This window comes from Lemur catta, chromosome 7, assembly GCF_020740605.2.
Source record: "Lemur catta isolate mLemCat1 chromosome 7, mLemCat1.pri, whole genome shotgun sequence".
Lineage (NCBI taxonomy): Eukaryota > Metazoa > Chordata > Mammalia > Primates > Lemuridae > Lemur > Lemur catta.
In genome coordinates, this window is record NC_059134.1 from 56,344,402 (window position 1) to 56,372,136 (window position 27,735).

At 37.0% G+C, this 27,735-nt stretch overlaps 1 protein-coding gene across 8 annotated transcripts in view; it reads right to left on the reverse strand.

Annotated features, from left to right (window-relative positions):
* Positions 1-7,329: 7,329 nt before the first annotated feature.
* The window catches only part of EMSY (EMSY transcriptional repressor, BRCA2 interacting), a 91,206-nt gene continuing 70,800 nt past the window's right edge, over positions 7,330-27,735 (reverse strand). For 5 of the 8 annotated variants that reach the window (XM_045557313.1, XM_045557315.1, XM_045557312.1 and 2 more), the window contains 7 exons: positions 23,945-24,109; positions 21,726-21,881; positions 20,667-20,708; positions 18,182-18,333; positions 15,343-15,906; positions 13,869-14,369; positions 7,330-9,402 (listed from right to left, as the gene is read on the reverse strand). In XM_045557313.1, coding sequence (XP_045413269.1) covers positions 9,208-9,402; positions 13,869-14,369; positions 15,343-15,906; positions 18,182-18,333; positions 20,667-20,708; positions 21,726-21,881; positions 23,945-24,109 — 1,775 coding nt within the window. In that variant the 3' untranslated portion in view covers positions 7,330-9,207. The remainder of the gene's footprint in view (positions 9,403-13,868; positions 14,370-15,342; positions 15,907-18,181; positions 18,334-20,666; positions 20,709-21,725; positions 21,882-23,944; positions 24,110-27,735) is intronic. The other 3 variants (XM_045557317.1, XM_045557314.1, XM_045557316.1) reach the window with 2 other exon arrangements.

Genomic DNA, 27,735 nt, shown 5'->3' on the forward strand with positions numbered 1-27,735 from the left:
AATGCATAAAAATTAATTATAAATCTGTTATAGGGCACATATGTATAAAGATGTAATTTGTGACAACAATAGCATAAAGGGTCAGGGGGACAAAGATATAGGAAAAGAGTTTTTGTATGCTATTGAGGTTTATCAATTCAAACTAAATTTCTATAAATTTAGGATGTTCAATATAATCCCCATGGTAACCACAAAGGAAATATCTAAGTATCTTTAAAATATACACAAAGGAAAAGAGAAGGGAATCAAAACATTTCACTACAAAAAAGTCAACTAAGCACAAAATACAGTAACAGAGGAAATGCAGGATTAAAAAAAGGTAAAAGACATATGAAAAACAAATAATAAATTGTTAAAATACTAATAAGTCTTTCTTTATCAGTAATACATTAAATGTAAATGGATTAAACTCTCCTATCCAAAACCAGAGATTGGCAGAATGGATTTAAAAAACCATGATCCAATAGGCTGCCCACAAAAGATTCATTTTAGATCCAAAGTTACAAATAGAATGTAAGTGAAATAATGGAAAAAGATATTCCATACAAATGGTAACCAAAAGAGAGATGGATACTATACAGATACTCCATCTGTATGGATGCATCCGATAGGGTTGCATTCCAATAAACCCATTATAAGGAAAAATATTGTAGGTAAAAAAATGCATTTAATATCCTGATAAACCCATCATAAAGTAAAAAAATTGTATGTTGAACCATCATAAATCCAGATGCTCCTTGACTTACAATGGGATTAGGTCCCAATAAACCCATTGTAAAGTCAAAAAATCATAAGTCAAACCATTGTAAGTTTAGACACTCTTTGACTTACAATGGGGTTATGTCCCAATAAACCCATCATAAAGTCAAGAAATCATAAGCTAAATCATTGTCAGTTGTACTAATATCATATAAAATAGACTTTAGTTAAAAACTATTTTAGGAAACAAAGGACAAGATATACTCATAAAGATATACTCAATTAATCAAGAAGACATAACAATTATAAATACATATGTACTAAACAACAGAGTCCCCAAAATATGAGGCAAACATTAATAAAATCAAAGGAAAAAACAGACATTTCCTCAATAACGGAGACTTGCGAAGACTGCAATACACTACTTTCGATAATGGATAGAACATCTAGATAGGAGACCAATAAGGAAATAGAGGACCTGAACAATACTATAAACCAATTAGACCTAACAAATCATATGTAGAACACTCCACCCTACAATACAGAATGACATTTTTCTCAAGTGCACATGAAATATTTTCCAGATAGACCATATGTTAGGCCACAAAACAAGTCTCAATAAATTTGAAAATACTGAAATCATACAAAGCACCTTCTTCAACCACAATAGAATGAAGATAGAAATCAATAACATAGGTGGGCACAGTGGCTCATGTCTGAAATCCCAGTGACTTGGAAAGCTGAAGAGGGAAGATCACTTGAGCCCAGCAGTTTTAGACCAGCCTGGGCAATACAGAGACCCCCATCTCTAAAAAAATAAGAAAAATTAACCAGGCATGGTGGTACATGCCTGTAGTCCCAGATATTTGGCAGGCTGAGGCAAGAGAATTGCTTGATCTCAGGAGTTTGAGGGTGCAGTGAGTGAGCTACGATTGTGCCACTGTACTTTTGCCTGGGTGACAGAATAAGACCCCATCTCTTAAAAAAAAAAAAAAGAAAGAAAGAAAAGAAAAAAAAATCAGTAACAGAAGGAAAACTGGAAAATTCACAAATGTGGAAATTAAACAACATATTCTTAAATAACTAAGGGGTCAAAGAAGACATCATAAGGGAAACTAGAAAATGCCTTGAGATGAATAGAAAAACCACCACATACTAAAATTTATGAGATGCAACAAAAGTAGTGTTCAGAGGCAAATTTATAGCTACAAATTCCTACATTAAAAAGAAGAAACATTTCAAATCAGTAACAAAACTTTACACCTTGAGGAACTAGAAAAAGAGGCAAACTTAAATCCAAAGTTAACAAAAGGAAGAAAATAACTAAGAATAGAGCGGAGATAAATGAAATGGAGAAAAGAAAAACAACAGAGAGAATCAATGAAACCAAAAGTTGGTTCTTTGAAAAGATCAACAAAATGTACAACCTTTTATTTATACCAACAAAGAAAAGAGACAAGACGCAAATAACTAAAATCAGAAATGAAAGTAGGGATATTACTGTCAACCTTAAATAAATAAAAAGGATTATAAGAATACTATGAACAATTGTACACCAAAAAATTAGATTACCTAGATAAAATGGACAAATTTTTAGAAACATACAAATGACTTGACTCAAGAAGAAACAGACCTATAAGAAGTAAAGAGATTGAATCAGTGATCAAAAAAACCTCCCAACAAAGAAAAGTTCAAGACCAGATGGCTTCACTGGTGAATTCTAGCAAATACTTAAAGAATTAACACCAATCTTATTAAAACTAATACAGATGCAAAAATCCTCAATACTACCAAATTGAATCCAAAAGCATATTAAAAAGACTATACACCATAAGCAAGAGGAATTTATCCCAGGAATGCAAGGGAGAGTCAACATCAGAAAATCAATGTAATATACATTAATAGAACAAAGGAAAAAGTCCACAAAGTCATCTCAATTGATGCAAAAAACGACATTTGACAAAATCCAATATCCTTTTATGATGGAAGACACTCAGAAAACTAGGTATAGCTTCCAGTTCTCTCCTTCCCCTTACATTCTGCTTCCTTCCTCCCCATTCACTCTAATGCTGTCTCATTGTTCTTCCTGTTCCTTGAACATGCCAGGCATACACCTGAGGGCCTTTGTACTTGCTGTTCTCTCACCTGAAATACTTCCCGCAGAAATCAACCTGGCTAGCTCTCTCACTTCCTTCAGATTTTTTTTGAGTCATCTTTTTGGTGAGGCCCTCCCTATCTACCCCCTCTAAACTTTCATACTCACACACCTTAGAATCTCTTATTCCCCTTCCCTACTTTACTTTTTTCTTATTATCACAAAGATACTATACATTTTTTGTTTATATTCATTGTCTGTTTGAAATGTAAGCTACATAGGGCAAGTACATTTTACTACTAATATTTTGTTCACTGCTATAGCCCTAGTGGCTAGAATAGTGCTTGAGACACAAGTGCTCAATTCAATGACTTAATCTGTACATAAGAAGTTGAAGCTATAGCACAGATGAAAGCTACAGGAATACTATGCAGAAGAAGAAGGGATGTAGGTTGGGTACAAATCCTGGTGAACACCATCATGCAGGGAAATAACAGTTGACTAAATAGGAATGGTATTGAGTTGACTGTGAGAGTGAATCTTATCAAGATTATTTAAAATCTCACTAAACATTTTTCTAATGAACTTGAATATAAAGCCTGAGATTTAATTCAACAGCATAAGAGAAAAAGAACTGAGAAAGCTCAGTGCTTATCACTTCCGGATGAAAGAATTTTTTACAATGACTCCCTAGAATATTACATTTCAAGGACTCTCTGGGAGTCACAATGTGGGGGATTACAAAGGAACCCTCATAGCGTGTCATGGTGCACACCTGGAGTTCCTGTCATAAGGAATTCGATAACTTCCAAAAATAAAACATTAATGCTTACCCAAAAAGAGGATCCTTATGCACTGCAAATACTTCTCAGTAGGTAACCAATGGTAAGTGCTAAGTGCTAAAGGAATCCAGCAGTGGGGTGGGATGAGTTCTTACTGAAGAGATCTGGGCAGTTTTGATGAATAAGGTGGAATTCAAGCTGAACTCTGAGCAATGAGTGAGATTTTCAAATGCAAAGCATAAACTGTGTGTAGTCAGGGAGGTAGCTAGTAAGTAGCTTGGGGTAGTGAAATCAGAACATGAATCTAGAAATTTAGGTTGAGGCTTTGGCCAAGAGCCTTAAATGCCAGATTCATACCCCTGTAGGGAACCATTGAAGATGTTTGAGAAAAGGATAGTAAGGTGAGACTGGCATCAAAACAGACATGTCAAGTATGTCTTTCTGTTCTACTGAACAAGCAAGACTCCAAATGTTTTAGAAACGTATTAATTCACTTTTGCCAGTTTCAGTGACTTAAGACTTTTCATTCACTTCCTCTTGTTCTTAAAGATACACACACCTTTATCACAACCTGCAAGATTCTTACAGTTCAGTCACCACTGTCTATGCCCACCATGCTGCCTTTGCTATCCATGTGGCAGCTACATTGGCCTACTTGAAGTTCCCCTCCCACCATGCCTCTCGCACTACAGGGCTTTTGCATCTGCCGACCCATCTACTGGACAGCTTATCCCCCTCCTCTTTGCCTACTTAAATTCTAATTCCTGCTCTTCTTTCTGATCATGGCTCAAGCATTCCTTCCTGAGGAAAACTCCCCCCAACCTCCCCATTACAGGCTATCATGGCACTATGTATTTCTCCACCCAGCTCTTACCATTTTATACATATAGTTGTAATTCTTTGATTAACATGTCTCCTTTACTAGGCTGGAAGCTCCAAGAGAGAAGAGGCTTTCTTCCCCTGGCTGACAACTGTATGTCTGATGTCTGCACACACAAGTGCCCAATAACTATTCATTGCAAGGAAGAGAAAGAAAAGTCAGGACACCAGACAGAAGAACCATTTGGAGGGAAGAATGCTTATCTATCAGTCTTTTTTAAGGAATCAGATAAAAAATGTAGTACTATAACTCATTCTGTCCTCTACTGTTTTATGCCTTTTAGAGCTTGTTCAAGCTCACATTCCTTGTCAGGATTCAAACCCAGGCTTGCCTGGTTTAAAAAAAAAAAAAAAAAGCTGTATTTTCAGTTACAGTGTGTATGTATGAGCATGGAAGAGGGAAGAAGGCAGAGTGAGCCTCCTCACAAGTATAAATCTGATCCTACTGTGTTTCAGTTACTCTTTTTCAATATATAGGTCATCAAGTCTTGCTTACTTAAAAGCTTTTAGACCTGCAAGCACAGGCAGCAGACTGTTGTCAATATCCTTTCTTGGAAAGGTCTTGCTTATATGGTGCTTTTTTCACTCCACTTCCTCTCATATGGGATTTATGACACATAATTGAACTCAAAAAGAAAAAAAACCAAAACAAATCCTGAATTGAGCACCTCTGTGTGAAGGCACCTAAGGCTAGTTAGTAGACATGTCCAATGCCAACTTCAGCTGTCCTTCCAATGTCCAGTTCTGTTTGGTGGCACAAACATACCCTTCCAGAGAAAGTAGTAACTCATGGCTCACCATGATGCCATTAGCATTTAATCTCTGAGTTTGGGTATATCATTTAACTTCTCTGAGCCCTCAGTTTTCTATTTATAACTACTGGATTCAAAAAATAGTGAGCACCTAACTCTGTCCCTGGTATTTTTACATGCACTATTTCATCTTGTCTTCACAATAATCCCATGTGGTTAGAAATACTCACTTTGTATCACGAGGGAAACTAACTTGGAGAGGGAATGTGATTTGCTCAAGTTCACGTGATCAATAAAGGAGCCTGGGACTCAAATCCAGACCACCTGACTACTATTTCTATGTACTGTGTCTCCTACCTCAGCAGGCTATTGTAAGAACCTCACAAAGAAATGTAATTAAAAGCAAATTTCAATTGTAAAACTATACAGTTTTAGTAATGTTATACAATTTGCTACATTAGAAAGAACTAGAACCTAATCTAAGATTTTAAGGGTGATGAATTAATTAGCAGAGAACAGATTACTTCTCTCCTAAAGAATAGTAATTATTTCCTCTACTTCGAAAACTCTCAATTTAAAATAGGAAAAAAGAAAATAATTGAAAAATGGGCCAAGAGCCTGGATATTTCTCCAAAAATATACAAATGGCCACTATGTACATGAAAAGATGCTCATCATTAGCCATCAAGAAAATGTAAATTAGAACAGTGATGTGGTACTACTTTACACTTCACACACTAGGGTAACTATTTAATACAAGCAAAAAGACAAATAATAGCAAATGTTGGCAAGGATGTGGAGAAATTGGAACCCTTATATGCTGCTGATGGGAATGTAATACAGGCATTCACTGTGGAAAAGTTTGTCAGTTTCTCAAAAGGTTAAACAGTTACTGTAGGACCCAGCAATTTCAATCCTAGGTATATACCCATGAGTATTGAAGAAAACATATATAAAACTTGTACATGAATGTCCATAGCAGCATTATTCATAATAGCCAAAAAGGAGAAACAACACAAATGACCATCAACAGATGAATGGATAAACAAAATGTGATATATCCATACAATGGAATGGCCATAAAAAGGAATGTAGTCCTGACACATGCTACAACATGGATGAACCTTGAAAATACTATGCTAAGTGAAAGAAGTCAGTCACAAAAGACCACATATTGTATGATTCCATTTATATGACATGTCAAAATGGGCAAATCCATAGAGACAGAATTAGTGGTCACCTATGGCTGGGGTGGTGGTGGTGGTGGCAGTTTCAGGGTTATAGATTTCTTTTGGGACCAACAAATTGTTCTAAAATTGATTGTGGTAATGAGTTGCCCAACTCTGTGAATATACTAAAAACCACTGAACAGTACACTTTAAATGGATGAATTGTATGGCATATGAATATCTTAAAAAAGCTTTTTCTTAAAATGTCTAAGTTCATCATAAACTGCACCTGCAATACTAGGCACTCATTAAACTTTACATTGAACCAAATGGACTTTTCTTACCACTGCCTGACAGTTGTTAGGATGCTAATAATTCTGTAGTATTTGCATTGTCATCTCTGAATATTCTTCACAGAGATGAACTTAGAATTACTTTTACTTTATGGACTTACACACAGAATACTAATAGACATAATGCTAAGACTTTCAGTAAAAGGATGTCTGGAAATCCACATATGGCACCACCATCTACCCACTTAATCAAGAAACCTAAGACTCATTATTGTTTTCTCATTCCTTCATCCCTCATATCCATTTCATCAGCAGGAAGCCCTGTTTACAAACTCCATAAAGGTAGGGTTTTCTTTTTGTTCACTATGGTATCCCTGGTGCTTGGTATGGTATCTGTCACATAGAAGCCGCTTAATTAATATCTGTTGAATAAATAAACGAATTCATGCTGTATTTGGAATTAGCACATTTAAAAGAAAAAATTTAACCTCTCACTTGATAATCTGTGTGTGTGTGTGCGTGTATATATATACATATATATATATATATATATATATTTTTTTTTAACTTGGACTATGGCAGTTCTATTTGCCATCCCAGATGTGGAAACATACTAAGGCTAAATTCTCAAAGGGATACAGGTAAGCTATGCTGCTAAAATATGTAGAACATAAATTTATTCAAGTTTGCCCTTGCTTCCTGATCCATGAATATTTAAAAGATACTTTATTTCATAAAAACTTACATCTGTAAGTAATGGATTGACCATAAGAGAGGGCTTAATCTGGAATACATGGATAGGCCTAGGGGCCCATGAACCCCTAAAATTGTATGCAAGGTCTAACATGTAGTTAACATGTGGCATGTGAATCTTTTTGGTGAGAGAGTTCATAGTTTAATCAGATTTCCAAAGAAGTCTATGACCCAAGAGAGGTTAAAAAATTACTTAACTAGAAACAGAGACACAAAGATTTTTAAACATGAATTTGTACAATAAAATAATATCCAACAGCTCCATCTATGGGTAAGTCATTATCACCTAGTAGAAATATTGACAACCGCCAGAGATCAGTGCTTCTCATGAATGCTTGTGTTTAAATCTTCAGTGTCACTCTAGTGGGAATTTATTAACTATAATATCACAGCTTTTTTTCCCAGATGTAGATGCAAAAATTAGGAAACTGTTGAATTCTACTTACAGTACTTCAGCACCAAAAAATTGGGCAGTTATGCTGATATATGTATGTACAGTTCAACATTTGTCAGTCTTAAAATGCTTATTTATAGTGAAATCTATATAAAACCGTTAAAAATTTTCTATTTACATTTTTTAAAAACGAAAAGTATAGTTTCCTTTGCCACAACTTGTCAAAACTGACTCTTACCCTCCCACCCCTTTACCCCTCACTCTACTTTTGACAGACAACAATCACAAGACCAAAACATATTGTTTAAACAAACTGTGTCCCAAAAAGGTAGAATACTTAAAAACATTACATTGAGAACTGTAAATGAACTTTTTATACATTTCAAAGGGGCTTAAACAAAAGTATGTAATAAAAATTATTTTCAAAGTCTCAGTCCAACATGAATGTGCAATGTCAACGTTAAGGAGCATTATATGAATGAATAATTTGTTTTCTTAACATAACTGAACATTTCCTTTGGGACAGAAAATGTTTCTTTTCCTCTGCTTCACAATGAAACATTTTCTAATAAGTTTTCTTAATGGAGGAGAGGAAGGGAGAGGGGGGAGGGGGTAATAGCCGTGGAAAGGGTTGGCAATCCTGATTTATAAGAAATTTGTCAGAAGGAATATGGCCTGCTTTGAAATGTTTACACTTAAATAAATAGAAGGCAAGTGTGCTGCCTAGAGTACAAAGGAACACCACCACAATAAATTAGCATACAACTGATGAGAATGTACAAGCCACCTAAAAAGCACTTCCTACTGGTTAGGGATCTGATTTCCACCATCCAACAAGGATTCTTTAATACTAATGTTTTTCTAGATATTTATAAACTAATTATGAACTGAGCAAATGTAAAATGTTAACCAATTCAACACTTCCAGGGATTTGCAAAAACATAAAAGATTTTTAAAAAACTTTTCCTGACACATCATTTCAAAATACAAACTATTCACATTCTCCTTCAAGATGGTATTTTGCTCAGTAGAAACCAGTTGAGAAACATTCACAGGAAAAGTCTCTTTCCACTGCAAGACAAAACTTTTCCATCAGCCATGGTCCAACAGAGAAAGAATTCAGGTCTTAAGTCACTGTAGATGTGCATCTTTTTTTTTTTTTTCCCTTTTCTTCTTCTTTTTTTTTTTTTTTAAAAAAAGTACATTCCCCTGTGAGTTTTATCTTGTTTTAAAACGCTGCTCCTGCAGCAATATCTTGTTGAAACACTGCTGTTTTAGGGTCCACAGCCTAAGTATGGGCAAAGTGCTCTTTTTAGACATCAAAATACAAGGGTTTCCCTGGACACTTGGTAACCAAGCAGGTTTTAAAGTGCATTACTGTGTCCAAAACACTAAGACCGTTCAGCAGAACTCTGAGAGGGGCTGGGCTCTGTTCCATCCTCCGTGCTACTGTCTATGTCCTGCTCCATTGCTGTCTCATCGTCATCCAGCTGCTGACTGGTGAAGTTATTTAGCTCAAGAAGCCCACTGGGCTCTACTACCACATTGGAGCTGGAGTGACAAGGAATAGCATACTGGGGAATGGCCTGGAAAAGAAGACACAGGAGAATCTTTATGGTAAGAAAAGGTAAAAGAAGGATTTCCGCAACAACACTAACAAAGAAAAAAAGAAAACTGACATTTATTGGACAACTACCACATGCCAGGCACTGTGCTAGGTGCTTTCACATATAATGTTTTACTAAATCCCCATAAGAAAATTATTATTCCCATTTACAAATGAGGAAGGTGAGATGGTAAGTGACTTAATCAAAGTCACAGAGTTGGTCAGGGTTAATGCCAGGATTCAAATCCAAGTCTTATACAACTCAAAGTGATCTTTTTACTTGGAGCCTCTTCTAACAAAGGAGGCGGAAGTCTATTGCCTAATACAAGAGACAAACTTTGAGGGATACTTTCATTGGATCATTAGGGAAATTTAAACATAAATGTAGTCAAATTTTGGTCTGTATTTGCAAGGTGAACGATTAATTTGCTGATACCACAATATATTTTAACCCTCTTTGGTGGTTCAAAGGGGAAGTTATTTATTTGGGTCACATAGTAACAATCTTTATTGAAAATGAGAATAATGAAATCATTCAAGTATAAGAGAGGTCAAAACTTGCCTTTAAAACAGTAAAAATACCAGTAGATAAACAATGGCTATGGGCCTCTGAGCAAGGAAATATCATAGGCATATTGCCTTGTCAGATTCTTTTTCTTCATCTTTATTAGACATCTTTTTATTTCTTTGTTATTTATTTTTTTAGACAGGGTCTTGCTCTGTCGTCCTGGCAGTGGTGCCATCATAGCTTACTGCAACCTCACACTACTAGACTCAAGAGATCGTCCTGCCTCAGCCTCCAGAGTAGCTGGGACTACAGGCGCGTGCACCACCACACTCGGCTTGAACTCCTGACCTAAAGCGATCCTCCCACCTTGGCCTCCCAAAGTGCTAGGATTATAGGCGTGAGCCACTGCACCCGGCCTCTAGATATCTTTTTAAAAGATGTATCAGTTCATGTCATACCTCTGCTTAAAACTCTGTAACTGTTTCCTCTTGTACGTGCTATATAATCAAACTCCCTACCACAGCTCCAGCCTCACGCCAAACGCACTTGTACGTCAGGGCTTTTGCACTAGTCCTGCCCCTCTTTGTGGAATACTCTTCCTCTTAATAATCTTTGCATGCCTGGCTCTATCCTGTCATCTGCAATTTAGCTCAAATGCTTGCAGAAGCCTTCCTTCTATGGCCATCCAACCAAAAGTTTTGTTTTTCCCACCCTCCACCTCTATTATTAATATAGTCTATTACATTTTCTTTATTGTATTTATCAAGTGTTTGTTAGATTGCTTTTTATTCTTAGGATGTAAGCTCCATGAGAGCAGAGACAGAGCATAGACCTTGACTATTTCATTCATTGCTAGATGCCTAGAGCTTTGACCAGGGCCTGGCACACAATAGATGCTCAATAAACATTTGACAAATGAATAATACATTTTTTAGAATACATTTTTAACATTAAAAACCTCAGAGCGAAGTTGAATACTAGAGCTGCGCAAATATATCTGACCAAAATAACCTTTTATTGAGGAAAGATATAAATTTAACACTACGGGGTGGGGGGAGGATAAATTTAACACTCAAGAAAATAATGCAATCAATAGGCATTGATTCTAGGATGTGAAATTTTGTTTGCTTCTCCCTCTCTCTTCCATATTGCTGATCATTGTGAAAAACTATTAGATGGAGTCAGGAGACCTGGATTTCAGTTCTGCTTTGTCCCTGACTTGCTGTGGGGCTCTAAGTAAGTCACTCCACCTCCTTGAGCCTTAGATTAATCTTGTGTAAAATAAGATAGTTCGAAGATACACTCTAAGATTTTTACAGTTCTAAAAGTCTATAAATTCCATATAGATGTCTTCAGGATAGAAAATATATCCATCTTGTTTACTTCCCTATCCTCAGCACTTAGCACAGTACCTGAAACACAGTGGTTAAAAAACATATGTGGAATGAGTGAATGAATAAATGAACCAATGAAAGAAATACAGATTGTCTGTCTACAAAGAACAATGCGTTTCATTCCAAGCATTTAACATCAAATGTTGAATTTTATAGAGCATTCATTCTTCAAAGAATCAAAGCACTTCACAGACTCAATAAATCAATACTTCAGATCAGAGTTAAACATAACTGATAAGATCTGAAAATGTTCTAACAATACATAACTGATGAGTATAATAGCAGGAGTTATCTTTATGGAATACTGCTCTACATCAGACACTTGACCAGGTGGTTTTACATACATTTTCTCACTTCATCCTCAGAGCAACCCTGTGAGATAGGTGTTACTGTTTCCATTTCATTGGTAAAGAAATTGAGGTACAGAGGTTAACTCAGTTGCCCAAAGCCACAGTGCTATTACATAATGAGTACAGGTGGAAATCAAATCCAGGGATCTCAGACTCCAACAGCTTGGTTCTTTCTTTCTTTTTTTTTTTTTTTGAGACAGAGTCTTGCTTTGTTGCCCGGGCTAGAATGAGTGCCGTGGCGTCAGCCTAGCTCACAGCAACCTCAAACTCCTGGGCTTAAGCGATCCTACTGCCTCAGCCTCCTGGGTAGCTGGGACTACAGGCATGCGCCACCATGCCTGGCTAATTTTTTCTATATATATTTTAGTTGGCCAGATAATTTCTTTCTATTTTTAGTAGAGACGGGGTCTCGCTCTTGCTCAGGCTGGTCTCGAACTCCTGACCTCGAGCGATCCACCCGCCTCGGCCTCCCAGAGTGCTAGGATTACAGGCGTGAGCCACCACACTCGGCCCAACAGCTTGGTTCTTAATTAATTATTCTGCTGCCCTTACCTCTGACATAGCACATCTAGCACATGTGACATGCTAAAATCTGGCTGAGAATTCTGTAGAGAACCTATACATTAGTTATCATCCTTGATACATGAAGCAAATTATATTTTCACCCCTGTTAATAAAGTACAGAAAAGTAATTTCCAAATAAGCTATCCAAAATGGTTTTCAATTTAGTGAGTATGGCAATCTAAACTCCCAGTAGCCACAGCAAATTTCAGTAAAAACATTACTAGTTACCACATGTTAGACAATAACTACAAGCCAGGTACTGTGCTAGGTGCTCAATTTTGTGTAATCCTCACGTCAGTACTGTAAACTAGGCAATACTTATTTTCCCATTTTACTGATAAGGAATCTAAGGTAGGATGAGGTTAAGTAGTCTTGCCCAAAGTCATACAAAGAATGGCAAAGCCAGAGAACTATTCCTTTGCCACCATACCCTACCTCTTCAGGGAAAAATTTTTAAAATCACAAATCCTTTTATCAAGGATTATTTAATTCACTAACATTTGTTTTTACAAACAGAAATAAATTATTTGAATAATTCAATGGCCATTTCTAATTGCCTTTGAGCATTTTCCCTATATTTAATTATATATTATAATTGGTTTAACATTGGTCAATTTGCATTCTCTCATAGTTTGACATCACAGCAAAGACAAAGTTTACCACAGAAACTTCCAAGTCACACAATAGTGAATCTATGGTAAATCCTAGACTATTCATATTTCAATAAATCCAAATGCTCAATTAACTAAAATGTGCTGCTCTGACACCTTCTAAGCTATATATCAGCTTAGCAAAAAATGACAAATGTCAAGAAAACAACCTGATACATTGACAAGGAGAGAGGGAAATAAAGCACAATTTCTAAGATATAATCTGGACTCAGAAATTTCTCAGTCTTGATCTATTATGCATGATGAGAGATGACTTTTAGAATGAAGGGAATGTGAGGCACAGGAAGATCTACTGTCAGGGAATATTCCACTATGTTAACTAGCCTGTACTTACCAAGGCAGACAGTAACCGTAACAAGATTTTTAAAATAACAATGATTGAAATAAAAAGCAAAATTTATGGTTAATCCCAAGTGAGACATAAAATTATTTAGAAACATCCCCTTAGAACATGTTTTTTCAGACATTCCAGTTAACTGAGGTTTGTCCCAAGAACCAAAAATTTGGATAAAGAACGAGAACTGTTTTTCCAAGGAAAGAGTCCCTGAAGTTAACTTGAAATAAAAGTACAATCCAGTTACATTCCAGGATTTTTTGGGTAAAGATTGGGGAGTTTAAAATTTGAACTTAGGAACTTGCTAATCTTCTGGGTTAACTTGCTAACACATTGGGAAGTATGGCTTGTATCTCACAAAATCAAGCTGACACATGGGCTCGGGGCCCTTTGTTGTCTTTACAATATGCTGTGTGACAATATCCATCAATTTTCTGTGACTCTCTTCCAGAAGACAAGTATAAATTTGTATATTTGTAATAGGTATTAAACCAAATTTGTCAAACACCATCTCAAAGATAATCTCTATGTCTTCTTGCCATCTTGGCCTGATTCTTCCTGTGACATCCCAAAACACACCAAACCCACAACCCCCAAGATTTCTCATTTTCCTTTCAATTCTTACCTGGATGATAATTTCTGCTGGACTCTCTTCAGCTTTCTTTTGGCCTACATTCTGAATACGCACGAACTGGCCTGTCGTAGGCACTCCTGGTGCATCGATTTTTCTTGTCATTAGGGGAGGGCCAACAGCAGATGGACTTGAACAGGACTCTCTACATTTCTGTTGCTGGGGAGTGGAATTCGCCATCCCTGCCACCACCATGTGGGTGGAGGGTAATGATCCTGCTTCACCAGTGAGCAAACTAGTGGCAAGAGCTTTCTTTGGGGGTTCCACTACCATATGCTCTACATTTGTATCAATCTGTGCTTCCATCAAAGACATTTTCAAAATGTCTGACACTGCTGTCTTCTCAGAGGCCTGAATGGGAGATATGCTTGTAACTGGTGATGTCAGCTTAGGCACAGAACTGCCACCAGTTATCTTTGTAACTGTGGGAGGCTGGCGCCCCTCAAAAGTTATCTTTGTAACAGAGGATCCTTGGGTTATAATTGGCTGCTCCACCTGAAAATAAATTGGGGTTGTGTGTGTTACAGCTACATCTCTTTGAGAAAACCTAATCAAACACCCCAGACAACATGGCAAAAGAAACATTCGTGCGGTATTACTAGGAAGACATTTATGAAGCTTGGTGTTTTAAAAAGAGGGCTGAATTGGAAGGATCTGGTTACTTTTACGTAGGGAAAGAGGAGGGGTTGAAAGAACTTTTGTTCAGCCAGCCAAGGTTTATGGCAGTAAAGGAAAAAAAAAAAGTCACGGCAGCCGAGTTTTCCTTTGGGATTTATATCCCTTAACAGTATACCTTCAGCCTGGCTCAAATTATTTCATACAATCTTCGGCTTTTTAAAATAAAAAGTAAGATTTTTTTCCAATCTTTTGCTTCAAAACACATTTATACAAACATATTCTATATATACATATATGTATTTATAATATATACATACACACATGTATATCACTCCAGAGCCACTGACTTTCACTAATGTAATTTTTTCAATTATCCACAGATAATTCCTCTGCAATCTAGAAGATAAATTTATTAACTAGATGGTGATGATGTAAACTACAAAGGAAGACGTTCAGTGAAGTTCCTTAGACTGCAGTTTACCTGCATTATTGCCACAGAAATAAGAGTTTATAGGTAGGCAAGGAAATAAATATTTTATATCTCAAAATAAAAATAATTTAGAAATATCGCTTCTATGCACTGTTGGTCAATGCTGAAGTGATTTCATTAAAAACTGCCTGGAAAACCAAGTTCTGAGTGCTATGCTTTTTTTTTCTTCCTACATATTAATGCGTGCATTTCTTTCCTAATGTCAACCTTCTGATGGGGCAAAGTAATACCAGCGTAATGAGGCTTTTGGGTTTCCTCTTGCCAGAAGAAAGCACTGCTACCATGATAGGGTCGTGATGTTCTCATTTTTTTTCCGTGAACAGTGAAGTTTAACTTTGCATGCTATCAATATTCTGTTACCTGGCTTGCCGGCTGTTTCTCTGACGAGGCTGGGAGCGACATTTGGCTCTGGGGGGTTTGGGGTTGCACGTAGATTTTTGGTTGGTTCGGAGCCTGCTGCAGTTTAGGAAGCTGCTGCGTGGTTTTCACTGCAAGCACCTGTACTACAGTTTGCGGGGGCTGTGCCATTAAGGTAGGAAGCTGCCTGTCTTTGGCCACCATGGGATGCTGGGTGTGCTGTACATCTGGCTTAGGCTGTGCTTGTTCTTGCTGGAGAGGGGTGAGTTTTTGATGCCTGATGGAAAGCTGAGGCATTTGCGGGAGTTTGTGTTGGAGCTGGTCTGCCTGCAGGTGGATGGTCTGCTTCTGCTTAGTCTGGAAGCACTGCAGGGTTTTCACTTGCAGCTGAGTCTGTTCCAGCGGGGGCTGGCTAAGTTTCTGCTGTTTAGCTGACTGTGACTGAGTCAGGGCGGATCGGTAAAACAGACCTGTCTGAGGGTCTAAAGTGTCCATCTCTTCAACCTCGCCCTCCTCAGTTCCAAGTTCCTCGCTGTGTTTGGTAAAAGCAGTGTGACTGCTTAATGCCTAAGTAAAAAAGGCACAAAGTAAGAATGAAATAAGAAAAACACCTACATTGCTACATTTTCCTCTAACTGGAAAAAGAGTTGTTTATGAGATTCATTCAAACTTTTTCAAAAGAGCCTAAAAAGACCAAGAAACCTCAAGGGGGCTTTAGAGAGAAACTCTTATAATTTAAATTCTCAGACATTAAGTACTTCAAAAACTGGTCTACGGGCCAGGCACGGTGGCTCACGCCTGTAATCCTAGCACTCTGGTAGGCCGAGGCGAGTGGATCGCTCAAGGTCAGGAGTTCGAGACCAGCCTGAGCAAGAGCGAGACCTCGTCTCTACTAAAAATAGAAAGAAATTATATGGACAGCTAAAAATATACATATAGAAAAAATTAGCTGGGCATGGTGGCGCATGCCTGTAGTCCCAGCTACTCAGGAGGCTGAGGCAGTAGGATTGCTTAAGCCCAGGAGTTTGAGGTTGCTGTGAGCTAGGCTGACGCCACAGCACTCACACTAGCCCGGGCAACAGAGTGAGACTCTGTCTCAAAAAAAAAACAAAAACAAAAAAAAACAAAAAACTGGTCTACTCACTACTATAGGAAAAGTCCTAGAGGGCCCAGAACTTACAGATTAGAGGAATAAGGTAGCCCTGCAAGCACAGCTCAACACAGAAAAAAGAAGAGAAAAGCTTCCTGGCTCAGGAAAAACTCTTCAGCCTACTCCAAAGAGTGAGGTGTCCAGAGAAGCCCAGATTGGCCATGTGTATGTCCAGTGCTGTCCGAAAAGTCAGGGATATTGTCTGAGAGATGTACCCATCCCAGTCCCCACAGAGAACCTCCCTGCAGGGAACGGAGATGGTTCTTCAGGCTTCACCAAGGTCTGTGTGAATCACTTCTCCACCAGCCCTTCTTGCCCCATTGCTCAGATTCCAGCCCACCAGGCAACAGCCTCCCAGAGACCTGGCTCCCAGGAGGGAAGGAGACTGGGGAGGGGACAAGAGCGCTTCTGTCAGTGGAAAGGAAGACTGTCTGGTGTCAGTAACGGGTTGGGAGGAGGAGTCATCTTGAGTGACATGATTATGGCTAGCTGGTCTGACCCCTCTAGGTGTCTGGACAAAGGTCAGTGTCAGGACCTGCCAGGTGAGGGACGTGCTACCCAGCAAAACCTCTGACCAGTTGGCTTCCCCTAGAGACACAACAAGATCTACCTATACCTGGAGGGGAGGAGGGAATGGGTATATACACACATAATGGGTGCAGTGCACACCGTCTGGGGGATGGACATGCTTGAAGCTCTGACTCGGGTGGGCCAAGGGCAATATTCGTAACCTAAACATTTGTACCCCCGTAATATGCTGAAATAAAAAAAAAATCTACCTATACCCATCCTTAGCACTGCCTTGTCATATGCTGTATGTCCACTCTGAACTTGACTTTACACATACAGATTTTCAATTCAATATCTCTTCATTTCCTTTCAGGTAGTTTGCTTACAATTATTTTCAACTGCTCCCATCACAGCAATGGTGATTTATGTGACTACTAAATCTACCACTATGTTAAATATGATATCCATGATGTAACTATATAACAGAGGCAGTTCACTTGAGTTTAAATTCTGGCTCTGCCACCTGGGACAAGTTACTTAACTTCTGTGAGCATGAGTTTCCTCACTTGTAAAAGAGGGATAATATACCCACCTTGCAAGATCATACTGAGAATCAAACAAGTTAATATGCTTAAAGCTCAAAGCACAGTATCTGACACAAAATCAACCTATCAACATATTTTTTCCTTTTCTCCACTACCCTTAATACCAGATGTTCCTATTTTATATTATATTTATATTCTCAACTTCCTATCACATCTCTTCCTCTATTGGCCACATATAGTTAAAAAAATCAAATATTTATTTTCATCCTTATTTATAACATTCCCATGAGCAAAAGCAAAAAAACAAAACAAAACAAACCCAGCAGCAAACAGCTAAACATTAGCCAAATACTATTTCATTTAAAAATCTTATATACAATAAAATACAAAGAAACAGTGACCAATTCTGATGTCATTAGATTCATCTAGACAGCCTCACCCTTTTGAAATGGTAAGCATACACAGAAGATTAAAAAATACTGTTTCATAATTATTTTCTGGTGTTAAGATCTTTAATTCACAGTTAAATTATACACTCTACAATTCGGTTATTTCTCCTCTTAAAATAGATGAAACTGAACCTTATTTCAGGAAGAAGACAGTTACAGAAGACAGGAAGGAAAGGAAGAGATACAACCTGCTGCATAATGTGGGTGATTGCTCCAGGGGAAGATGCTGGGATGGACTTCACCACCACTGAAGTCTGTGTTGCAGTCTGTGACTGAGCCACATGCTGGAGCAGGGTCCGCTGGGGCTGGGAGGGTTGTTGGGGCTGGGAGCGATGGCTGACTGAAAATAGAGGAGGTGATGATATTTCTCCAGAAATCACCACAGCATCTGTAACCAGTAGTCATTTTAAACAAATGTCTGTGAGCTTGAATCACAGATAGAAAGTGTAGTATTGTGAACTAGGAGGCAGGAGATCAGAGTCTGCCCATCTATGAGCTGTGTGACTCTAGAAAGTCTCTTATCTTCTCTGAGACTCTGTTTCCTCATCTGTAAAATGGGAATAACAGAGCTATTATAAGGATGAGATGAGAAATGTATGAGGAAGCACTGTGAAAACTATTATCACAAAGGAGGAACTTCTTAAAGTTACATCCTCCTGTCAGGCGTACTCACTTTCTCCAGTGATTTTTCTCCCATTAAAATAACAAAGCAATAATCAGTTTCTATAATCCCAGACTAATATCTTAAGGAGAGTAAGGCAATACAAGTTCTTTAATCTCCTGGTCCCAGTTTCATATGCAATACAAATATTGGAAATATTCACTCCTTTACATGAAATGACTGTCTCATAACCTTACAGTTCCTGAAAACGTAAAAAGTCAGGGTGATAATGCAGAAAATAAATTAGACCAAGAGTCACACTTGGATTCTGTCCTGCTCTGCCACCAACTAGCCAAGTGAAGTTGAACAGATCACTTACTCACTATTAGCCTCTAAAACTTAGAAGTTTTATTTTGTTTGATTTTTTTAATGAAATAATAAAAACTTGATGTTTCTATGTAGGAGAGGACCAAATGATGTAATGGATTAAAAAATGTTTCTTAAATTATAAAGTACTGAACAAAATGTAAGGTTAAAAAAAAAAGAACAGAAAAATCTGTTCTGTCATCTCAAACTGTCATCTCAAGCTCATCTGACACAAATAGGTTAAGAGTATGGTATAGAAAACAACCTCACTTCTTATTCTTTCGCTTACAAAGGTCCCATGAAGTAATTAAAACTATATACATCTACATAAGAGCCAATTTATCATCTTTTATCAGCCTCAATTTCAACTTTTTAAACAGTATAAACGTGTGCTACTTCCAAATCCACAGAGCTGTAGAAACACTTATGGTTACTGGGAAACTGATCCTTTGAAGCAGAAACAGATAAAGTCAAACAAACCTGAAAATTAGATAAGGACTGTGGGGTTATTAAAACTCTCTCAATAATCCATGATTCTACTGTTCATACACTTTGATCTACAATTTCAAGTAGCACCAGTTTCATGCTTAGAAAATTCATAGTGAGGTGTACAAGATTGAGATGATCACGATAGAAATCAATGTAAAAATGCCATCTTTGTACTACAACTATGAACTTTAAAACTATCCAGTGAAATATAAACTTTATTGATTTTTTTATTATACATTCTATCTACATTCACAAATGTGGTGTTTCTATTGTTGCTATTTATATGTCTACATGTGATAGGAGATTACAGGCAGCATTACCAGTATTCTTTTATAAATATATGCTACAATACCTTACTGTATTTCACAGTATGCTTTATATGGTCATTTTAAATGATATGAGTTAATAAAATCTTCCACATATGCTCAACTGAACTGAAAATAAAGGAGTCAAGGTTTATATTAAAACATAACTACTGAAATCATTTACAATACAACTGAGAAGAAAAAATAACTTATAGTAATATTAAAATTAAGCAAGCAAATTAGTAGTTTTTTAATGAAAGCATCATCAGAAATGAATTACATGTGAAAATAAATGAATTTATTATTTATGTTACATAAAATGTTATGTTATATAAAAGATTATACAAAATGTTTCTGGCTGCCCATACTAATCTTCATAATTATATTTTTTATTAAGAAATGAAATGGATTTAATAGAAGATCAATTTAAAAAATTTAAAAATAATCCTCCTTCAAGATATTGTAAATTTCTTCACAGTCATTCTGCAGAATTTAGGAAAGTTAGAGAAAACTAACATCCACAACGGAAGGATACAAGGGGCAGGGCTAGGCAGCTGGTTTTGAAATCAAAGAAAATGCTCAATATGGCTACAGGTATGGTGGGTAGAGATTGTGGAAGGAGGTCACAGAGTTAAGATTTGGAAAATGGCTGAATTGACCTTAACTGGGCCATCTAAGTACCATAAAACAGTCATTTATTTTTTACAACAATTCTTATTTTTCCCAGTGTCAAACTGCTCACTTCTGACAAAGAATCCCACTATTCTGCAAAAGGAAAATCTCTCTCCCTTTCACTAAGCGGAGCTTACCTTTCCTCTACCAGATCAGAGTAGAGCGCATCCATTTAAGTGGTTTCCCCCAAACAACATCTTTTACCTTCAGTGATACTACAAATGGATGCACACCACTTACCTAGAAGGGGAAAAGCAACCTCTGTCCCCTCATCAGTGCGTTCTGAAAAGGATAAGTAAGGGAAGAAATCACAGGTCTTTTCATCTATTTACCATTTAATAATCTAGTCTACCCCCAGAGGTTTAATCCTGAGTTCCCCAGAATACTGGCCTCTGCTTTAATTAGCTTTCTGCTAAATATCTCTAAAGAAAGATTCTAGATGGCTTTCTGTATCTTAACTGGATTTTCCCTTTTGGCAATTTTAACCCATTAGTTTTAATAGTATCTCCTAAAGTGATGCCAAAAAATTTATTTTCCTTTGTGGTATTTACATCCTTCAAATATTTGTAAGTTTATGTTCTCCTTTAATCACTGTTTAAGAAAACTTAAGATAGGAGTTCTCTACTTATGATATTGCCTCATAAGTCATTTTTCCTAACTCCTTAATTATTCACATTACTACTCTCTGAACTATTTCAAATCACGAGGTAATGAAGTGTTCAAAACAGAAAGCAGTGATCCAGGTGTGGTCTCACCAGAATATGAAAGAAAGAATCTACTATCCTTCCTGCTTTACTTCATATATGCCATCCAAAAATCTCATTAGTACTGCCAGACCACATTTCAAACAAATACCCAATCTGCTTTCCACCAGAACTCCTGAGTATTCACAGGAGTTAAGGTTTTTCACATTTTTTATATTAAAATAAAAGAGTTGGATTTCATACCTTCTTTCCCCCGTGACCCACCTCCCCAAAACTAAAAAATCCAGATGCATAAAAATACTTGTTCTTAGATAAAAGACATTTTATCCTCTCCTTACAACCACTGCCCTATATTCACAGATGTTGTTTATGGCCAACTTGCAGTTTTACATTACTTGCAAACTTTGTAACATCCTATTTTTTTTCCCTAGTCATTAAGATGGGGTAAATCCCAAGGATGATGTAAATTTGCTCTGAAAACAAACAGGAAAAGAGCTAAAAATATAGCGAATATATTCTTCCCCAAACAACCGTCCCATGAAATCCAGAAAGGTAGCTCTCCTACTTTAATACTACGTTTTAATAGGACACCTACCAGTAGTGATGTATTCAGCAACTAGTTCTGACTCTACCACAGCAATTGATGGACTCTCAGGAGAATGTCTCTTTTCCTGGGTCATCTGAATAGGCACTGCCATTTGACTCAAGTCAATAGTGGGTTGTCTTGGTTTAGATTCCAATTTTTCCTTTACTGTGTAAAAAAGTCAGGGGAAAAGTTAACTTTTATTACAAACAAGTACCAAAACCAGAGTAGTCCACGGGGGTAATGAACCAGACCTCTGGGGTGCAACACTGGCAGTGACTAGTAGACAATGAATCAAAAAGAAAAAGGCAGACTGCTATGTATGGCTGTAAAGGTACAACTTACATAACCATACTCAGCAGCCTAGCAAGAAGGACTCATGTAATCACACTAAAATCCTTCCCCTGTTATTTCTAGGCCAAACAACTGGGTGTTTCTCTTGTACACACTCCCCTTAGGGTATTTCCTTTACCCTTCTTCAAGATGGTAGTCTTGAGTTCACCAACCTAAAAATAAAGGGTGAATAAGCAGTATACCGCATGAGTTGCTCTAGGGTGTATCTCCCCAGAATAGCACAACACAGTGACCAGTTTAATTGGAGCTACTAAAAATTCAAGATAATCTCCAAAGAAATATTAAAATGTTTTCAATGACTCTTAAAAATAAAAATTTTCATTGTTAGGAAAAAATGGCTTCTCTGTTTCTGTAAAAATGTCTGATATAAAAGTCTAGAATCAAGAATGGTTTCAGTGAATAGATTCACTTTCTAACTTATCATAAATACAAAAATCTATTCATTCAAAATTCCCACCTCTATAAGGCATTAATGGAAATGGCTGAGCACATCAAAGACAAGGAACTAAGGAAATGCCTAAGGTCAAAAATAAGACCACTAGGACTAACCAAAGATTTACATTAAATGCTAGTAATCTTTGGGTAGTACAGAGTGGAAGTTATAATAAACAGTAACCAGTAACTAAGTCCACTGAATGATCATTCCCACCAAGTATATAATGTGATAAAATCAAAACAATCATTTAAACAAAGAAAGTAAAACAAAACAAAATGAATACAAAAGTCACCCCACAAGTAGAGAGGACATTAAACTAGGAACCAAAAGATGTGACTCACTCTGCCACTAACCAACTGGATAACCTCTCTTGATCTCGGTTTACTTATCCATAAAATGAAAGAGTTGGATGAGATAATTGCTAAGGTCACTTAAATACTCTAACAATCTTTCACTTATTATAATAGAAAAGTCAGTATAACTTCCACAGATTTGTTCTAGAGTTTACCAAACATAATCAGTAACTAGAAATACTGATAGGATCTTATTACATGAGGACAGCTTTGCATGGAAGCTCAAGTGGCTAACCTATGCTATACAAAGAAATAAATCGAAGATAAAGTTAAAACAAATCAAAATGTTAGCAAGGGCCATTAATGGTGTTTTATGACCATAAAACTGCTCCATCAGTATCAAGGAAGAACACAGGGGCCCTTTAAGCTGCCTCTTGCTATTCAGGAATACAACTGGCAACTATACTGCATCTATCCTTGTGCTTATAAGTGATATTCTCTTTTTTTTGAGACAGGGCCTTGCTCTGTCACCCGAGCTGGAGTGCAATGGGACAATCATAGCTCACTTCAGCCTTGAACTGATAGACTCAAACGATCCTCTCATCTCAGCCTCCTGAGGAGCTGGGACTATAGGCACATACTACCATGCCTAGCTAATTTTTCAAATTTTTTTAGAGATCTCTTATTTTTAGAGATTTATTTTATTTTCTTGTTTTTTTTAGAGACTTATTTTTTCGGGGTCTCACTATTTGCCCAGGCTGGTCTTGAACTCCTGGCTTCAAGTAATCCTGCCACCTCAGACTCCCAAAGTGCTGGGATTACAGGCATGAGCCTCCACCCCTGTCCAGATCTACTCCTTTCTGGTGGCTAGAAACAATAGGAGTGTCCTTTTTAAGCAGGAGACGGAAAGAAGACAGAGCTCTGTCATATTTTTTCTCCTTTCTACAGATAGTCCATCTGTGCTTCAGCACTCCTGTACACATCTTAATGAACTAACAAGTAAACAGACTGTACCAATGATTATAGACAAGTCCAGAGGGGGAAATGTGCTCAAATAATAGTAAAAAAAATATAACAGTGGTAGTCTTTTAGCACAACCCATCTCTAGAGAAAACATGCTTCATTCAATTGAGCATGTGAATTCATACCTGTTGTCTGTTGGAGTTCTAACAGAGCTTTGATTGTTGAAGTAGCTGATTGTGATTCACTGGATACATCCTGATAAATTATGGTGGGGCTAGTTTCCATTGCAATCTCATGTTCTGACCAATCCTGACGCCGGGAAGCAATTACATGAACTACAGGCTGGGAATCTGTTTTATATTAGTTAAAAAAAAAACAAACCCTATAAACAAAGTTTCTTTTTAAAAAAAAAAACAACTTGTTTTTTTTTTTGTTTTATCTTTGTATTTATTGTAAACTTCATGCTTCATCTCCCCAAGAAGACTGTAACCCCCCAGAGGGCATGTCATTCACTTCAGAATTCACTTATTCATTCATTCATTCATAAATTCCACAAACTGAATACCTTTGTGTCAGAATCTATATTTGGTATTGAAAATATAAAGGAACTCATAGAATAATCAGAGGATGCTCAAGAAGCATAAAGTCTGGTTGGGGAGACGGACATGTAAAAAGACAAATTACCATTCAATGTGATAACTGCTATATAAATAGATGTGCATTTGTGTAGGCACATGCATGTTTGTGTATAGTAAGAACAAAATGCTCTAGGAGTCTTATCTTCCCCAATGCACCTGAAATGTGTTCTGTATTACAGCCTGAGCATTCAGTCAACATGTATTAGATGACTGAATTACTGAAAAGAAATCCTGTCCACTGCCAGCAAGACAGATAACCTAGAAGCAACGTGATATAATAGGACAAGTATAACTTTTGGAGTTCAAAGTCTTAGGTTATAGCCCCACTATCAATTATTAGTAAGTTGATTCTTTGGGTCTTAGTTTCATTATTTCTAAAATGGGAATAATAAAATTACCACTCTATCTCATAGGATTTCTGAGGATACAATGAAATGATATATGTTAATGAGGCTTTATAAACTATGAAGGACAATAGAAATGCTATTATTATCATTATTGTGGCCTGGAAGTTCTCAATTCTAAGACTCTTTGTTAGTTTCAAAATAAATTAAATGAAGGCTTATTATATTCATGTTATACAGGTATATATATAAATACTAAATATGCATCAAATCAAGCAACAAATTATTTATTGAGTTTTCCACCTATAAAATAAGCAGCTTGGGCTAAACTATCACTAACTTCCTAAACTCCTTTGTCCAAGACACTGCAGAACAACTTGTGGAGAATATAAAGGCATGATTCTTACTCCCAAATTTAGATTATAATGGGTGAAACATAAAATAAAGATATATGGCTTTGTATCTTGGGATAAATATCAAATGATTAGGGCAAACCAGACCAATCTATAGAAAGTAAGAGACTGCTTTGAATTGGACGGTCAGTGAAAGCATCACAGAAGAATGAAAAAAATTCAAGTAGCTCCTAAAACAAGAATAATTATAACAAAATTTCAACCCTTTATGAACCTTATCTTTTTGAAAGCCACAAAGCTGTCCAAAAACGTTAGGGCAAGGGAAACAACTCTTCAAACAAAACAGCCTTCCTGAAAAAAACAAAATCAATATACAATAGATCTAAAATTTTTAAGTACTATTAACTGTATTCCCCACCCCTGCCCCAAAACACTGGGTAGAATATACACCACACCTGGGTTGTATAATTTCCATTAAGCTTCAAAAAAAATACAGAAGACTGAAAGACACTATCCTTTGATACCAAATGTCACATGAAGCATGTAACAGCCTTTCCTTACTCATTGTAAGTAGATATGTAGACTTTAAACTTAAGAGAACTGATATTAGGAAATCATTTCTTTTATATAACTTAAGCTCTCAAATTTAAATTCTCATGATGATATAGGCAAAGAATGACTTTGCAACCCAACTCTGTGAAACACACTGAAAATCCAGAAGGCAGGGATTGTGTTTGCACAGATAAGGTAGAAAGAAGTAGGAGAAGGGAAATAAATTTCACCTATCTGAGACCATCATCCCAAATACCCGCCCATGGGGACTAGGGAAATTGCTCTGTCTCTGTCTGTTTATACTCAGAAAGAACAACTGACCATCATAAATTATCAATGCAGTAACCCCAACAAGCTGTGACATAAGATGAGGGTGTGAACCTAGGTAAAAACCATTCCTTGAATGATTCTCCTCTCTACTTCTAGCTATGCTTTGATAAATCTACTGTCTATCAAGTTTGATGGTGGGGTCAGAGAGTCCAATGACTGAGACCACCAGGAACCTGATCTCACCAGTACCATCTGCTTATGCAGAGTGTATCCATCTAGACTTCCCTACCTCTTTTGAGGATGGCAGCCTGCTGTCTTTCCCCACCGGTCATTTAACAAATATTTATTGGATATCTACTACATGTGAGATACTAGAGACACATACTTTCGTATTATATTCAAAGGCAGACTCAGGCATCTCCTATGTCTTTATTATAAATGGCCTATATTATACTTCCATAGATTCTTAAGACTTCTCAGTTAGAAGGAAGCTTAAGGTTTATTTAATGCTATCATCAGTCCTATACTAAAGTCTTTACAACAACATCTCTACCAGTCTGGGAACTCCAGCACCAGAGAACTCACTAGTTTCTAAGGCAGTTCCCTTATACCTCTGCACAATTATGACAATTAGGAAGTTTTCTTACATTGAGCAGAAACAGATCTTGCTGTGACTTCTACCCAATGGTTCTAGTGTCTGTCCATGTATCCACAAAGACCAATTCTTTTCCCTCTTCCACAACATAGTCCTCGATATACTGACAACCGCAGCTCCCATGTTCCCCCAACCCAAATCACCCCCATCTTCTCTTCTCCATGATAAATATCCTGCCTTCACCAACCACTCCTCATACAAAACGATTCCCAGATACCCTACCCACCTACACCATCTCTTCTAAAGTAACTTAAGACATCTAGATCCCTTCTATGATGTAATATGTACCTTTCCTCTGAAGCATAGTCATAAAGCTCAAGGCCTTTACAGTATTTAATTACCTAGACAGCATATTCCAACATGTTCTAGAAAAAATTAGTTCCTCAGGATGTTCTTAAAAAAAAGAAGGGTTTCATGGTCAAAAATGTTGGGCAACAGTTACATTTTATATTCCACTCTTCATCTTTCACAATACAGATTAGCACCTAATGACTCTGATAGTTCTGCAATAAGTGTTTTGCTAAACTTGAATTTATTACCCACCCTCACCTGAACTACTGAGATGGTGAAGCTTCAGGAAAAATCATCCTAGAAACTGAGTTGTGACCTTTGCAAAGCAATGTCTTTATAAGATACATCTTTGCATTTGCCTCATGCCTTACTACATTTTTAAATACCTACTCTTGGTGTTGTCTCCTTGTTCTCTTCCACTTTACTTAATATATATAATATTAATTTAATCCACCTTAAAATCTTGCAGAAACAAAGCAGAATATAAATAAAGAGATCTTTAATGTTTATTTTTAAAAAATCAGGAACCCAATAAGGCTAGCCCATTCCCAAGTGAGAAATGGAAAAAAGGAAGACCCGTTTAGGAAGGAAAGCACAGGAGCAATCGAAGACATAGGGCCCAATCATCAGTAAGTGACCTAGGTAAGTATGAACTTGATCCATCAGGCTTGGTCACCTAGCTACCTATCAATATCTAAGCAATAGTCTAGATATACCACTTGAAAGGCCCACCTACAAGGCTGTGGGGAACCCCAGAAAGGAAACAACATTTTGGACTCAGGCAACAAAAATCAGTCTATAAGGCTAGAGCTTAACCCTATGCCACAGTTATTATGGTTGCTGCTCGGCTGTTTATTCACTCAGTGAAACTTT